The 14,316-nt window shown below is 38.2% G+C and overlaps 1 protein-coding gene across 11 annotated transcripts in view; it reads left to right on the top strand.

Moving 5' to 3' along the window:
• LOC135464639 (tensin-3-like) overlaps nucleotides 1-14,316 on the top strand; it is a 185,125-nt gene that overhangs the window by 111,896 nt on the left and 58,913 nt on the right. For 2 of the 11 annotated variants that reach the window (XM_064742100.1, XM_064742103.1), the window contains exon 1: nucleotides 12,156-13,209. The exons of 4 other annotated variants lie outside the window; for them this stretch is intronic. In XM_064742100.1, coding sequence (XP_064598170.1) covers nucleotides 12,994-13,209 — 216 coding nt within the window. In that variant the 5' untranslated portion in view covers nucleotides 12,156-12,993. Of the gene's footprint in view, nucleotides 1-12,150; nucleotides 13,210-14,316 lie in introns of those variants that run through there. 5 more of the 11 variants (XM_064742099.1, XM_064742098.1, XM_064742110.1 and 2 more) reach the window with 5 other exon arrangements.

Here is a 14,316-nt window from a genome sequence, read left to right as displayed (position 1 = left end):
TGTGACACTTGGATGAACATAGCTAGTAGCTTGGTTCGTTGAGTGCTGTTATATTCATGTATGTCAATGTGGCACATGTATAAATGAATAGACAATTATGAAGCATTCTGTTGTCCTTCAAGATTTTAGCTGATCAACTTAAAATAGCACACCACTAGTGTAATTTTGCTCCAAAACTTTGTATATGTCATTTGGAAATTTCAGCACATTTCCTGCTCTCAAAACATCTCATGTAATCCAAATTCCTTCAAGTTTTTTAAGTTAATCAGTATTCATTTCCAGGTCTGTAGGCAAGGTTTTATCTATAAAAAAAAGTAAAAACATAAAAGAAAAATTTAACTGAAATTGTGTCCTTCAATATGTGCATCTTTGCCAACTTTTGAGTGAGTGAGTGAGTGCTTGGGGTTTAACATCGTACTCAACAATTTTTCAGTCATATGACGACGAAGGAATCCTTGTTGCTGGACGGATTTCCACTGCTCTTTTATGTAGTGCTGCTTCACTTAGACGACTTACCGAAGGCAAGTAAGCCGCCCCGCCTGAGCCATTATACTGATACGGATCAACCAGTCGTTGCACTATCCCCTTCATGCTGAACGCCAAGCGAGGAAGTTACAACTTCCTCTTTTAAAGTCTTAGGTGTGACTCGATCAAGGATTGATCCTGGATCTACCGGTCCCGAAGAGGACGCTCTACCAACTTTTGAAGGGACTCCTTTGTTGCCAGTGTTAAGAATCACACAGTGTCATTGTTTTTTTAATCGCTTTTGTCTAAACAGATTTGGAGCTACTCTTGCAGTCCCACATATTTTTTTTTTTTCATCAAACCTTGTATTTAGGATAGCTACAACAATCCCTAACTGGTGAACCCCGTTTGAAAAAAAGTTCCTGAGCATATTTTTAATTAACTTTGTGGGAAGGTGAAGTTGTATGGAGGATATTTTACTTCCGTAACTAATACTTAAATCCGGTTCATGTGTTTTTTTTTTTTTTAAGAAATGTGAAAGATACACATGTTGGTCAGAGTTCAATGGGTTTGTCATAATTTTTTTTTTAAGTTTTGCAAGCCGTAAAGTGTATTTTTTAAGAATTTATTTTGTTTATTTCTTTGTTATTTCATGATGGGTTATATCATGATCACCATCCTCTCTGTGCAGCTTGTGTAAGTCGTACGGATCAGATCGATTTCCTGCAAAATCTGCGAGGGTGGCATTACATAAGGGGAAGGGGATATGATTTCACCCTCACATGTAAACATTTATGTCAAACAGAAATAAAGCTCACCCACAGTTGGGTCCTTTTTACACTCAGATGTGTAATAAGCACACCAACTTCTCTAATGTCACATCCTGTCAGCTACGGCACATGTAACTGGGGCATTCTGTACTTGGAAACATGTGTACTGCCAAATTGTACAGTGTGTGTGTGTAATGCCTATATACATGTACTCGCCATAAATGTTGACATGAAACTATTGCATTTTTTTTTGTAACCATCTTGTTTTGACATAAATGTGGGAATGGTTTCTTCTGTAAAAAATGGTATAATTTTACTCAAAAGCTGTAAAACCCTTTGAAGGGATTGGATGCAGTTGAGATATTCAGGTTTACTGTTATAATTATTTTAATTATTATTATTATTATTATTATTATTATTATTATTTGAACAGAAAAACTTTCAGTAATAACTTTTACTATCTGTCTGTTCTCATTGACTGGCATTGGAATAATTAACCAAAGGATCAAGTACAGTTAACTTCTAGTACCATTTCTCTGTCTGGTCAGACTCCTGTGTGCTCCTCTCCCCCCCTCCCAAATCTCCTACCCTACACACAGGAACTGTTGAAGAGCTAGCTAGGCTAACCATAGTTAATTATTTCTGGTGGGCTAGAGAGAATTTCCTGCCTGTCAAGTGGTTGTGGTGGATAGGTGTAGGAGTGTGCTACCAGTCCAATATCGCTGTCCAGATTTTGTCATGTATATGTATAATACATACCTGAACATGTACAGAAAGGAAGTGCATCGGATCTGAATGTCTCAAATATTTTCTTACCTCGCCTGTTTTGAAGGCAATACTCTTGGCGTAGTACTACTTCTGATGATAGGCCATAAAGTTTAGTCTCATGAACACATCTGCTATAAAATTGCATAGATCAAAAATAATTATTTATTTATGCCGCTTACATATATTTCACTTACATGATGGCCCAACATTATGGTGGGAGGAAACCAAGCAGAGCCTGGGTGAAACCCGTAACCATCAGAAATAATGTTTCCCTAAATAGGTGAAACTGTTTCTGTTGAGAAATTAATATTCATTTCGTTTCAGACAAAATTATGTACATGTAAATTGAGGATAATGTAATAATTGACCTCTCCCCTAAGAGATGTTTAAGTGGGAAGGTCTGCCAGCAACCTGCGGATGGTCGTGGGTTTCCCCCGGGCTGTGCCTGGTTTCCACCCACCATAATGCTGGCTGCCGTCGTATAAGTGAAATATTCTGGAATACGGCCTAAAACACCAATCAAATAAATAAATAAATAAATCTTTATGGTGACCTGTACATGTAAAAGCCTGTGAAATTCTAGCCGTATAAGTGTGTCCATTTAAGGGTGAAGAAAGAGAACTAAAAGTAACATGAACTATACTACACTCATTCCTCTCCAGTGCTGGCACTTAATCTCATGGCCATGCATACCTTTGATCAACAACAGCTGGAACTCTAACCTCCGAAATTGTTACAGTACACCCAGTTTGTTTTAGAGGTAGTGAAGAGACCCCAGATATGAAAAGAAGATATTCATTACATAAGCTAAGAAATAGACTTAGCATCATGGTAGGCTTACATGTAGCTGTGACAAGCATATCTGTGTGGTCAGCAGGTTGAGTGGTATGTGCAGTAATCCTTCCAGGTTGTCTATGAGGTCAACCTGCGGTCATTTCTGATGCTCGGCACATCTCTGGGATCAGCTGGGATATTTGTGGCATTTGAACCGTCGTCCATTACATTGTACACGTAGTAACCAACCCCAGCTTCCTCTGTTGAAAAACTCCCATGCATTATGATTAGGGATTAAGGGATTAACGCAGGCCTGAACAGCCCTGGGTTTGAATCCATATCATGACTGGTAAGCTGTCAGTTCATCAGGGCTTAGGACGCTCACTACATGGTGCTGGAATTGACATTCCTACCAGAAATCGGGGTGATGTTTTATCACCCTAGGCATAACAGAAATTATGATATTCTCTATAGGTGCATATTAAATATCTGGTAAAGTCAGATTCAAAAGAGAAAAGGAGATTTAATTTGTTTGTAAACCAATACATTCAGTGGTTAATCGATTAAAATATAGGATGCAATGCAGTTTAATCATTTCAAGAAATAATTTGTTGTCAGTATTATTGACAGTAAAGTGTTTACACGTTATTGATGTGGGACACATGGAAAACATGTGTTTTGTGATAATTAATCAGGATATTTTAGCCAGGTATTAAACTTAAGTCAGTGTAAGTTCTGGATTATTTCCTTTAATAAAGAGCTGTGTTGATAAATTCTACATTTGTTGAAACAGTTTACTAAATTTGTTCAGATTCTTCTGTGCGCTTGTAGGAAAATCTATCACTTCATGGTTGCGTTGATGTTTGGAAAATGTGGCCAAACAGCTTTGTTAGAGTTACACAGTGTGCTAGCTGTCAAACATTGTCTCACAGAGTAGGTTGTCTCCAGTGCTTAATACAAAATGGTAATTGTAGAACTAATTGAAGTATTGATGTTGTGGCGTCGCGCTGTTCGGCTTTAGAGTGATGAAGTGCTCTCTGTCTGAACAATAGCTCCATTTACTTCACCTGAAATCCTACTCAAGCACGCCTATTGAAAACCAAAAAATTCAAATGTAGCATGGACCATGCACAGGAATCATAATATGGCAAAATCTTGCATGTGCTCTGGGTTATTTGCACCACACTGCCCCAGATTTCATTGTTAAATAACCATATTGAAATTTCAGAAGACAAAATGAGGGAAAGCGTCTTTTGTTCTCGGTCCTGATGTATTTAGATATTTGGAAAAGTGATTACAGCGCTTTGGTTCCAGACTGTTTTATGCAAAACAACAGCACGTTTCCTATGCCAGCATCAATATTTCCACATAATAACCTTGGCATGACAACGGATTTTTCGCACGTAAGGCGCTCAGCTGTACCCATGGTTCGGTGATTATACGCCCCATGATAACATATTGATAAGCATTCATCTGATTAGAAAGTAACCAAAGAGCCTCGTTCAAAAAATAATCCCTTGATTCTTGACCAATGAATTGGACCGATGCAGAACTAATTTTGAGCTGCCAAGTTTATTACAGGAAGCAAACGATCTGCTTTCATTGCTTTGTAGCACCAGTTAACCAGATACTGGCCAACTTGGAAACCTCGTGCCATTGTAGGGATATTATTAGGTGTACTTTTTTGCTGTTTTGATACAGAGCTGTTTTGTGTTTGTACTGATGGATTCTTTCCAGCAACAGCTTTGTGGCCAACTTAGCATGATTCAAGTCTTCAAGTTGCACATGTTTGGAGAAGGGTTGCAGTACTGAGTATGGACAGCTCATGTCACAAAATGTATTATGGACTGTTGTGTTAACGAAGGAAAAAAATGGTTATTTATACTGATAGATGGGTCAAGTCCTTGCTAATTCAAAATGAAATTTAGAGGTATCAAGCTATCTAGTGTTTGCCTGTGAATGTCCGTGGAGAAATATGTGAAAGTTGTCAAAGAATGACTTAACTGTGACAGCTGTAAATTCTGAAAAGCGAAGTGAGAACAGAGAACGGAATCTTGGAGGAATGTTACAGTGCAGGAAATTTAGAGAAAAATTGAAGACCAGAACGCTTGGAATGATCATGTGAAGTGAGTGGCATTTGAACAAGTGCATATTCTAGACTTATGTGTGTATGTATGTATTATTGTGAATTGATGGAGCATGGTCATTCAGGAGCAGCGATTTGACTTGTGGAAATTATTAAGTGACTAAAAGTACAGTGTACGCTTTTTGGGCTGGAGTAAATGACCACTGCTTCTGCGAACCTAACAAGTGAAACGGACAGCCTGTTGGTATAGGTTAGAACAGAAGCTAATCAATCATCATCAGCCAATGAGAAATGAGTTTAGGAATGGAGTGCCTAAATAGGAAGCGCAAATATTGGCATTTGTCCAGTTGTACACGACTCTTGATTGCAATCAAATACTGTAATGAGTGGCTTTCTGTACATAATGCGGTGTTGTTGTTGCAAGGATTTATCTGTGCCACAGAGCACTGTGATATCTAAATGAATCCCTCTTCCTTCCTTGTGGAGCTACCATGACATGGAAGGATTTACCAAGGCTGTGGATTGTACCTGTAAATAAGATTGATGGTTAGGTGTTGAAGTGGTACATGTAGTTTTTCCTAAGGAGTTTGAGTCTGTCTTCATTTCATTATGGAGTACCTATATCCTTGAATAACCAATATTATCGTGGGAATTGGACCTGGGACCATCAATTACTAGTGCAGAAACAACGTTACTTAATTTTCACCTGGATAAACCAATGATCTTTCAGTGTCTAGTGTAACGTGTGAGGATAAAAGGTTACCTGGTCATTCATTATGTACATTGTGAATTTCTTCTGCAAAGAACAAATTGTATTGGAGTGATGAGCAGCAACTACTTTAATCCGTCCAAAAAATGTGGTTTTAATTCATTCTTACAATGTGTTTGTTGAGGAATATCCAACTCATCAATGGTCAATCACCATTCATTTACCATTATTTTATTCTGATAATGGCTTAAACAAAACTTGAGTGGAGAGCACAGCTGTTACTGAATGATTCCAGATGAGGACTGTGAATGCATCTGCCAAGGAGTCACTTTTGCAAGCTTTTAATAAACACATTGGATCATGAAGCAGTTGCAAGCCCGAAATGCAACAGTGAAACACTTATACAAATGAATTTAAATGAGAAATTCTACTGAGAGTCCACAATGTCTCTCAAGATGGCGAACTAGTGAAGGAAACATGACTGCTTCTCGGAGTTTACCTGGATGATGTTTTGTTCGCATTGATTGTTATAGACTACCATAACCAAATCTTGTCTGATAACTTTTAATATCATCCTTTGGAATCAAAACCGTCAAAATGTATCTTTGCCACCCATGTTCATGCACAACAACACAACTTTCGCCCGAGTATGAACAGCGAGGATTTTGTTCGGTAGGGAGAATTCTATTCCAGTATTTTATTATCTGAATTAAGCAGCTTATTAAGCAGCCCGTGCAGTTTTCTTTGCAATTCAGATTTAGAAATGTTAGTACTTGAACGTTTCAAAAGCTCTTGCATATCATTTTTACAGTACATGTATGTGTAAAGTATGATTTATCGATACATGTTTTTGGTAGATTAGTCTGAAGAGAACTGAAAAATTGGTCAAAATGCAGGAAATGTTTTGGTGAATAGAACACAGCAAAAAGTGATGTTCATTTTTCTTCCAGTTGCCTTCATCAAAGTTCTTTTTACATCCGGGACAGACATGAATGCAATTCTTCATTCTGTAAGAATCTCCTTAAATACAGACTACAACACAGACAAGTATTCTCTTGTCAAAGTTGGATGCGTGATATATGAAAACAAGTTTTGACATCTACACAGGATTCCTGACACCAAATTGTCACCCCTATATAGCCTCAATCCAATATTAGCCATTCATATCCTCTGTCTTGAAGAGCTCTGTGTGATTTTGAACATCTGCTGGAACCATTGATTATGTTCTTAATGGTCCTTTTTCCTTTAAGCCAAACATACTCAAATAAAGCACAGGTATTGCTGTTATTGCACGCCATAGAATCAGATTAAAGTGGGGCTGCCCATTCTGGCCATAAAGCACTCTGGCGCTGTCAGTGATCACTCTATTCGCCTAGTTCTTGTTTGGAACTAATTACGAGCTGTTTCTTTGTGAATTTCCTTTCCGAGCATTTTGCAATGATGCCTTCATGGTACTCATGAATTCCATGAGATGTTTTGGGCTTTCAGGGTATTCTGACAACCGACCTTTTCCTGTATATTAGAGCTTGACTTCCTATGTCACATATGCAGTGCATGTGGTGTCTCATGACGAGCAACGCAGGCAGTGTCTCATTAAAACGTTTCATACTGTCTCAAACATGATGCTGTAGATTACTAAAAGGCTGTAATACAACGACAAGCTGTTCAACCCAAATATTCAGATGGTCTTTAACAGCTAGCACAGTTAAATAGGTCAAACTGGATTTTTTCCCCATTTAAAATTAATTGAAACATGTTCAGTTTAAATTAAGACAGATTTTACTCGTGTTAGAATACTATGCCCGGGTAAGGTGTCAAAATATCCCTCAGACAAGTTAGAGTCCATTCAAAAAAGGTTCATCAAATATCTTTGTTTTAAAACTAATGACCCTTATTCCTCTGAAAAATACAGTGCTGTGTGTAAACATGTTCAGCTGCCCACACTATCTGATCGCCGCAGAGCTGCCGATTTAAAGCTCTTACACAGATGTGTTCACTCTATCGTTGACTCGCCTTACCTAGTAGAGCAGGTCAACTATAATTTTCCTGCCTGAGCCTTACGACAAACAGCAACTTTCCGACCTGCATCAACTAGAATTAATGTTCAAAAACATTCTTTTTTCCCTTGAGCCATGAATTCCTATAATGAGTTCTAATCACGAAATAGAAATTTTTTTCTTCACAACAATCTTTTAGAAGGTCAGTTCACTCGATTCTTTTTTATCGGTTTTCTGTGATTAACATATTTCATGATCTTAACTTCTTATTATAGCGGTTTACAATTCTTTATTTTTTATGAAATTTCAACAAGAATAGCTTTAAATATTCACCTATGTTTACATATAGGCTTATAACAGTTCTGTACAAAGAATTACATCATATGTTTACCTGTGTTTACACTATCTTTGTACAAAAATTGTATTTTATATTTACCTAGCTCTACATATGTGTATTTTACGCTTCTGTTACTTGGTATGTATGCCCGTTATCAGACCTGTAAGTGGGCTCCTGGCCTGTTGGCTCTGAATATTAATAAACCATGCTAGGTGTCTGTATCACAATACTTCAGCGAGGCAGCACTGCAAAAAAGATGCTATAAGGTCCATTCTGATTTGAATAAAATGTAAATATTCAAAGCAATAAAAACTAGAAGGAAAGTACCATTCAAATAATTTTGCTTATTTTGCTAAACATTCCTGTGTGATTAACCCTGTTTAAACCCTGTACTTTTTCATTGCTGTGTAAACCTCAGAAGTGTGTCACAAGTCTCAGAAGACTAAATGCATGTGTCTTTACTGAAATTCACATGGTTTGAAGTTTGTTTGAAAATGTTTGTAAATTTGCTCTGTTGTTGTTTTTTTTTTTTTGTTCTTTTTTTTCGGGGGGGGGGGGTGTTTTTTTTTTTTTTTGTATATATCACATCAGGTAAAATATTCTAGTTCTCCAGTATTCCAGAAGTCCGAATCTTAAGTATATATATATATATATAATATACACATTGCAATTCATGTGTGACACAAAGGAAGAAATCCTAACCTTACAATCTCTGAGGATTTGAGGAATCCTATGGTAAATGCTCTCTTTCATCTGCTGCATTAAAATATTAAGGAAATTGCAGTGAATAGAAATGCTGTCAGAAGATCAGAGTAATGTTGGGTCAGAGCAGCTGCTGTCAGCAGCTTTTGTTGATAATCGAGAAGAGACTACAGACACTGAGTAGTTCAAATACTTCACTGAGACATCATTAAAATGAGGATTCCAAGTCCAAAGCTTAATCTTGGTTCTTAATTTTGTGCTAATCTTGCGCAGAATCTGCCTAAGCAATAATCTGTTGTAACCTGAACCCAGTTAATATCACACTCTGGCCAAGTTGAAAACTCCCAAGAGGGTTCTGTCAAGGAGATGTTCTCAGGCCTGCTTTGTTTCCTTTTAATTGCTATTGTGCAGCTTCTGGCTGTGAAGAAAAGATGCCCTGACTGCTGCGGAAACAAAATGTTTACAGTTCCGCTTGACTGCATCTGTTTAAATATTTATTGCCAAGGATAGTGGTTATCATGGAGATGATATTCTGAGGGGTTTTGGAGGATGTGCCCATGTTATTTTCAAGATACTGAGAGATTCTTATAAGAAATTTTGTTTTCATAAAGTTAAATCTTCAGGGCATGTTCATGTGTTAATGAAGACAATCTCTGTGAACGCCACAAATAATTATATAAGGGAAGGCTCTTTCACATTGGATACCAAATTATATTATTGTGTACAGACATCTCTTGGATTTTATCAAATGAAATGAATTTGTTTTCATTTAAAAAATACATGTATCTCATGTCAGAAAGAGAATTAACACTATCTGGCTAAGCAGAGTTTTCATATTTTTTTTTCTTTATACAAAGGACATCAAAACATTGACAAATATGGCAACATTAGTTTGGCCTTGACATTGTTGAATACAGTAATGATTTATATTTCCACTGCAATAAAGGATAATGCAGAAGCTACAAGGCTAAAACCACCGTACATCAGAAATACAACAAAGAAGCAGGAAGCAAATTGTGACTCATTTTTTCTCTATTGTTAATAATTGTGAAGGGCACGGGCAGTGTGTGTTTGAAAACTGGGGGGAGGGGGGAGGAGGGCGGGTTATTGGTAAGGGGGCGGGGGGGGGGGAGGTGAGTTGCTGGTGTGTGTAGCAAGGGGTTAAAATCAGAGTTGATTGATTTTATCTTTGGAGAGAGGGCTTTGTCATTGGAATTGAAAGCTGTTCTGAAGACAGGGTTAGAGTTAGATGTAACGTTACACATACTTGCATAGAAAATAACCACCTCGCTGAAAACAGTGACTAGAGAGAGATATACTGACAATAAGATCGAAGACTGGGTTAGAGTAATGTTACATATACTGGCATAGGAAATAACCAACTCGCTGAAAACAGTGACTATAGAGAGATATACTGGCAATAAGATTGAAGACTGTGTTAGAGTAATGTTACATATACTGGCATAGAAAATAACCACCTCACTGAAAACAGTGACTATAGAGAGATATACTGGCAATAAGATCGAAGACGGGGTTAGATTAATGTGACATATACTGGCATAGAAAATAACCACCTCACTGAAAACAGTGACTATAGAGAGATATACTGGCACTAAGATCGAAGACTGGGTTAGATTAATGTTACATATACTGGCATAGAAAATAACCACCTCACTGAAAACAGTGACTATAGAGAGATATACTGGCACTAAGATCGAAGACTGGGTTAGATTAATGTTACCTATACTGGCATAGAAAATAACCACCTCACTGAAGACTGAAGAAGGAAGACATCATGAACAGTGCCAACAAACATGGGAACACAGCATTCAGCAGCATGGAACATAGACCTGGCTATCTATGATGAATCAAGTTAATATGCTGGTAAAAGGAGTTATGTATAACAAGCCGTTGAGTGACTTGTATTGCATATGAAAGTGTCGACCTACGATTCAAACCAGCAACATTGCATATATCTTGCAGCTTATCATTTACATGATTATCCATGATGCAAAGTCTAAAACATGCGTTTCCAAGGACGCTGTACAAGTTGACATGGCATGAAGTCCACGTGGATGCTGAGTCACTCTGGAAATCCACACCCAATCCCTCCCCTGGGCTATGGGCTCTTCCTGTCCCCTCCCCCTTCAGCCTGGGCTGGGTCAGTGCGACATACCCAGATCAGGGCATGCCTCATTACAAATTTGGTGGGTGATAGATATGAGAGTCGGCTTCTTTTGAAATCATAAAGGGGACAGATGATGTGATTCATGTTAGATTTAGTTTGAAGATGAAAGATGTCGAAAGCCTTTTGACAAAGTTTCTGTCTGATTTTTACCTTGGCTGAAGTCTCCAGTATTGCCAGCAGTTTATTTGAAGGGAATGGATATGGCGCCAGGATTTTCACTTTTGTAGTGTACTGCAGAACAGTGTATGGATCATCAGCACAAAGCTTTTTTTGATATTCAGAGAAGCATTTTATGGATAGTGCTGGTGTCTTAAGCCAATACTGCTCTGAAGAGCCTTAACAGTCATTGTATTGGTCAGTTGGTCAGCGTGATTGAATGGACATCTGTAGGCTTTATGCTTAGATGACCTCCTGGCCTGTGACCTAAATGAGGTCACATTGATGACCTCTGGTGTCTGACCCTGGATTTACCCACACATTTCCCCCCAAAGTATATATACATGTTGGGATTGACCAGAAGTGATAACAAGAAGATAAACACACCATGGCTGGGACCTGCATATTTAAAATTGGATGCCTGCATGTAGAGACCTTCTGACTCTTGTGCTAGCCCAGGAGATATAAATATTTGGGACTCAAGACCATCTGAGAAAAATAATTTAGATTTCCGAAGCAGATTCCCAGTTGGACATTCTGGCAGAAGTGTACACTGTTCCCTGAAGTTGTGTGTGGAAATGGATGTTGCTGTTGTGAAAACTAAAAGATTTGTGGATTTAGCCAGAGAGAGAGAGACAATTTTGATTTGGATTTTGGAGCATCATTCCATTGAGAATAATTGAGACATTTAGTTGTTTCATGACTTGTGAAATAAGTGATGCATGCAAAAACCCTTGAATGATATACTGTTGATGTGGATTACCAACAGTGTAGCATTGCTTCAAGACCATTTGTGTCATAGACAGTGTTGTTGAAGTATAAGAGTGCACAGGTTGCAATTGGTGAATCTTGACTTAATGGTGCGTCTACATACTTATCTCCACCTTCTAACAATGTCGTATGAATCTGTAGATTCCTAAGGCTTTAATCAGAGGGTTCAACGAAAGGGGGATCAAAAAGAAGGCAGTTCAGGTGCCTTTGCTGTGAACAGTGTTTGCTTTGATAAAAGATTTGATATAATTCTCAAAACAGCTCCATGCATAAAGACAAGGATTAATCACTTTCACTTGGAAACGCACTGACAAATCTGATTAACACAAAGTTTGTGTTGGAGCTTGTACAATGTGTCCTTTGCTTATTACAAACACATCAATTAGTGTTGTTGTTGTTTGTGATTGAATCAGGAGCTTGAGATACAGCAGATGGTGGCTGAGCCATCGCTGAACCGTGAAATTACATCTGAGCAGTTTGTTTGAGCTTGGTGCTTGTACTGACTGGTTAGAGCTGGCGGGAGAACAGTGACAACATTAGTGTCATCTGATACCACAATATTGACCTAAAACAGTGTGACTTGGCTGTGTGGATTACACACAGGACTTTCAAAATATTAAATGTGGACTTGCAAGACCTGAGGAGCTAAGGGATATTCAGCATCTCTGAACGACACACATTTCTGTGCTGCAGTAGGCAAGTGAAAATGGATGTCTATTTTGGGAAAAAAGATTTCCCACTTAGAATCTGAATTAAGACTAGCCACTGGTGTTAAACTTTATCGCCTACCAGGGGAAAGCGGGGAGAACCTGCAATTTTTGCTTAGCTTTATCACCATCTTTAGAGGAGGGAGCTAGCTCAAGCCTGCCAAGGGAGTCTCCAGTCCTTGAATGAAAGGGTCGAAATTCAACCTGTTTATTTATAGAGGGATATTCAAAACTAAAAGTGTCAAACTGTTCCTGGCTGGTTGGTCTCAAGTAGGACTGGCTGTTCCACATTGGATATCAATTAGGCTAGTCTGGACTTGTGCTCTCTTGGGAGGAAAAAGCTACCACTCCCGTTCTCCAAAAACTGGGTAGACGAAAAACATTTTTAAGTTCGTTGAAGTGTGTGAAACAAATACTCAGATAGTCCACACAATGAAGAGGTGTTTTTCGTAAGATCTTCAAAGCAGGACGCTCCAGCCACATATACTGGGACGTGGCTAAAAAAATTAACTGTGCAAATTTCGCTGGGTTGTTCCCGTGGAAACAGACTTCCGCCCAGAACGATGCCTGGAACAAGTTTAAACTTTTTCACCCGTTTGGGCTTTGGGAAACTAAAGAGAAAACTCTCACGGAAAGGCTCCAAGAAAAACAGACGGGAGTCTAACTCTAGTGAGAAAACGGGAATGGAGTTAAAGGAATCGATTTACAATGAACCCACGACACCAGCTCGCAGTCATAATCAAACTATATATGTACCTAAGATTACTCTGTTCCCAGAGGTAAGAGATGTTGTTGTTGTTGCACACTAAGATGCTAACTTTAATGCTTGTATTGTCTCAACTGAAGCAGGCTGAGTTAGAAGTCTTGAGTGTCTTTATGTACACTTAAGCAGTTATTTATGACTAGGGTAGTTTCTAGATATGATAGAATATTTCTTCAGTGTCTCATTCACTGAAAATTTTCGAACTACAGAATCATGTTAATGCTGTTAATGTATTTACATGTGTATTTAACTTCTTTCTAGTAAGTGGAAAATCACTACCAATACATTAATCATTCAGTCAATGCGAATATCACACTGTTCTTTAACTGCTACAGTCATCTTGCAAGTAGAAGTTTATTTTGAACCAGTAGTGTTATACACAGCCTGTGATGGGCACAAGGAGGCTGGCCATCTTTGACATAAGCTGACAAGCATTTGCCATATGGCATCTGTTATGTTGGGGGACGTTTGCTCAACTCAGATGAACTCATTATACACTAGGATACATACATGTGCTGTATGTAAGCTTCCCGTTAAAGCTAACTCTATGTGCTACATTTCCATGCATCAGTGTACAGTCTATATCAGAGGTTCTGATGTGTGCTAGTGAACTTTTGCGTTATGTTGATAGTGACTGTCTCCCTTATGGTAGACTAATGGTCTGATGCTCAACTCATGTGATGCACACGACGCACTATGTAATTAATGTTTGGTGAGGGGGTGGGGTGGGGGGGGGGGGGGCTTAAACAAGCATTCTATGTACTTCTTTTTTTAATTGAGCCATTTTTGCAAGTTCTCAAAGTCTACATTTGATGAATTCTGTGAAGATTATGCTGTTAACATTTTGAAATTATTTGTCCATATATCCTTAATTTTATTCAAATTTAATGAATGCATCACGGTATAGATATCCTCTGGTCAACAATATATAGATTGTACTTACAAAAGTTACAATATGGCAAGAAATGCTGATGTTGTATGGCATTGAATGATAATTAAAACAAGAGGCATATATTTGCAATAACTGTGACACCCCCTACAGGATTTGATGTCGTCTTACACTGACACAGCCTTTGTTAAGTCAATGGTCCATGTTAAAAGGTAGAATGCAAAATATTTCATC

Source organism: Liolophura sinensis, chromosome 4, assembly GCF_032854445.1.
Source record: "Liolophura sinensis isolate JHLJ2023 chromosome 4, CUHK_Ljap_v2, whole genome shotgun sequence".
Taxonomy (NCBI): Eukaryota; Metazoa; Mollusca; class Polyplacophora; order Chitonida; family Chitonidae; genus Liolophura; species Liolophura sinensis.
This window is presented reverse-complemented; position numbering and strand designations above follow the sequence as displayed.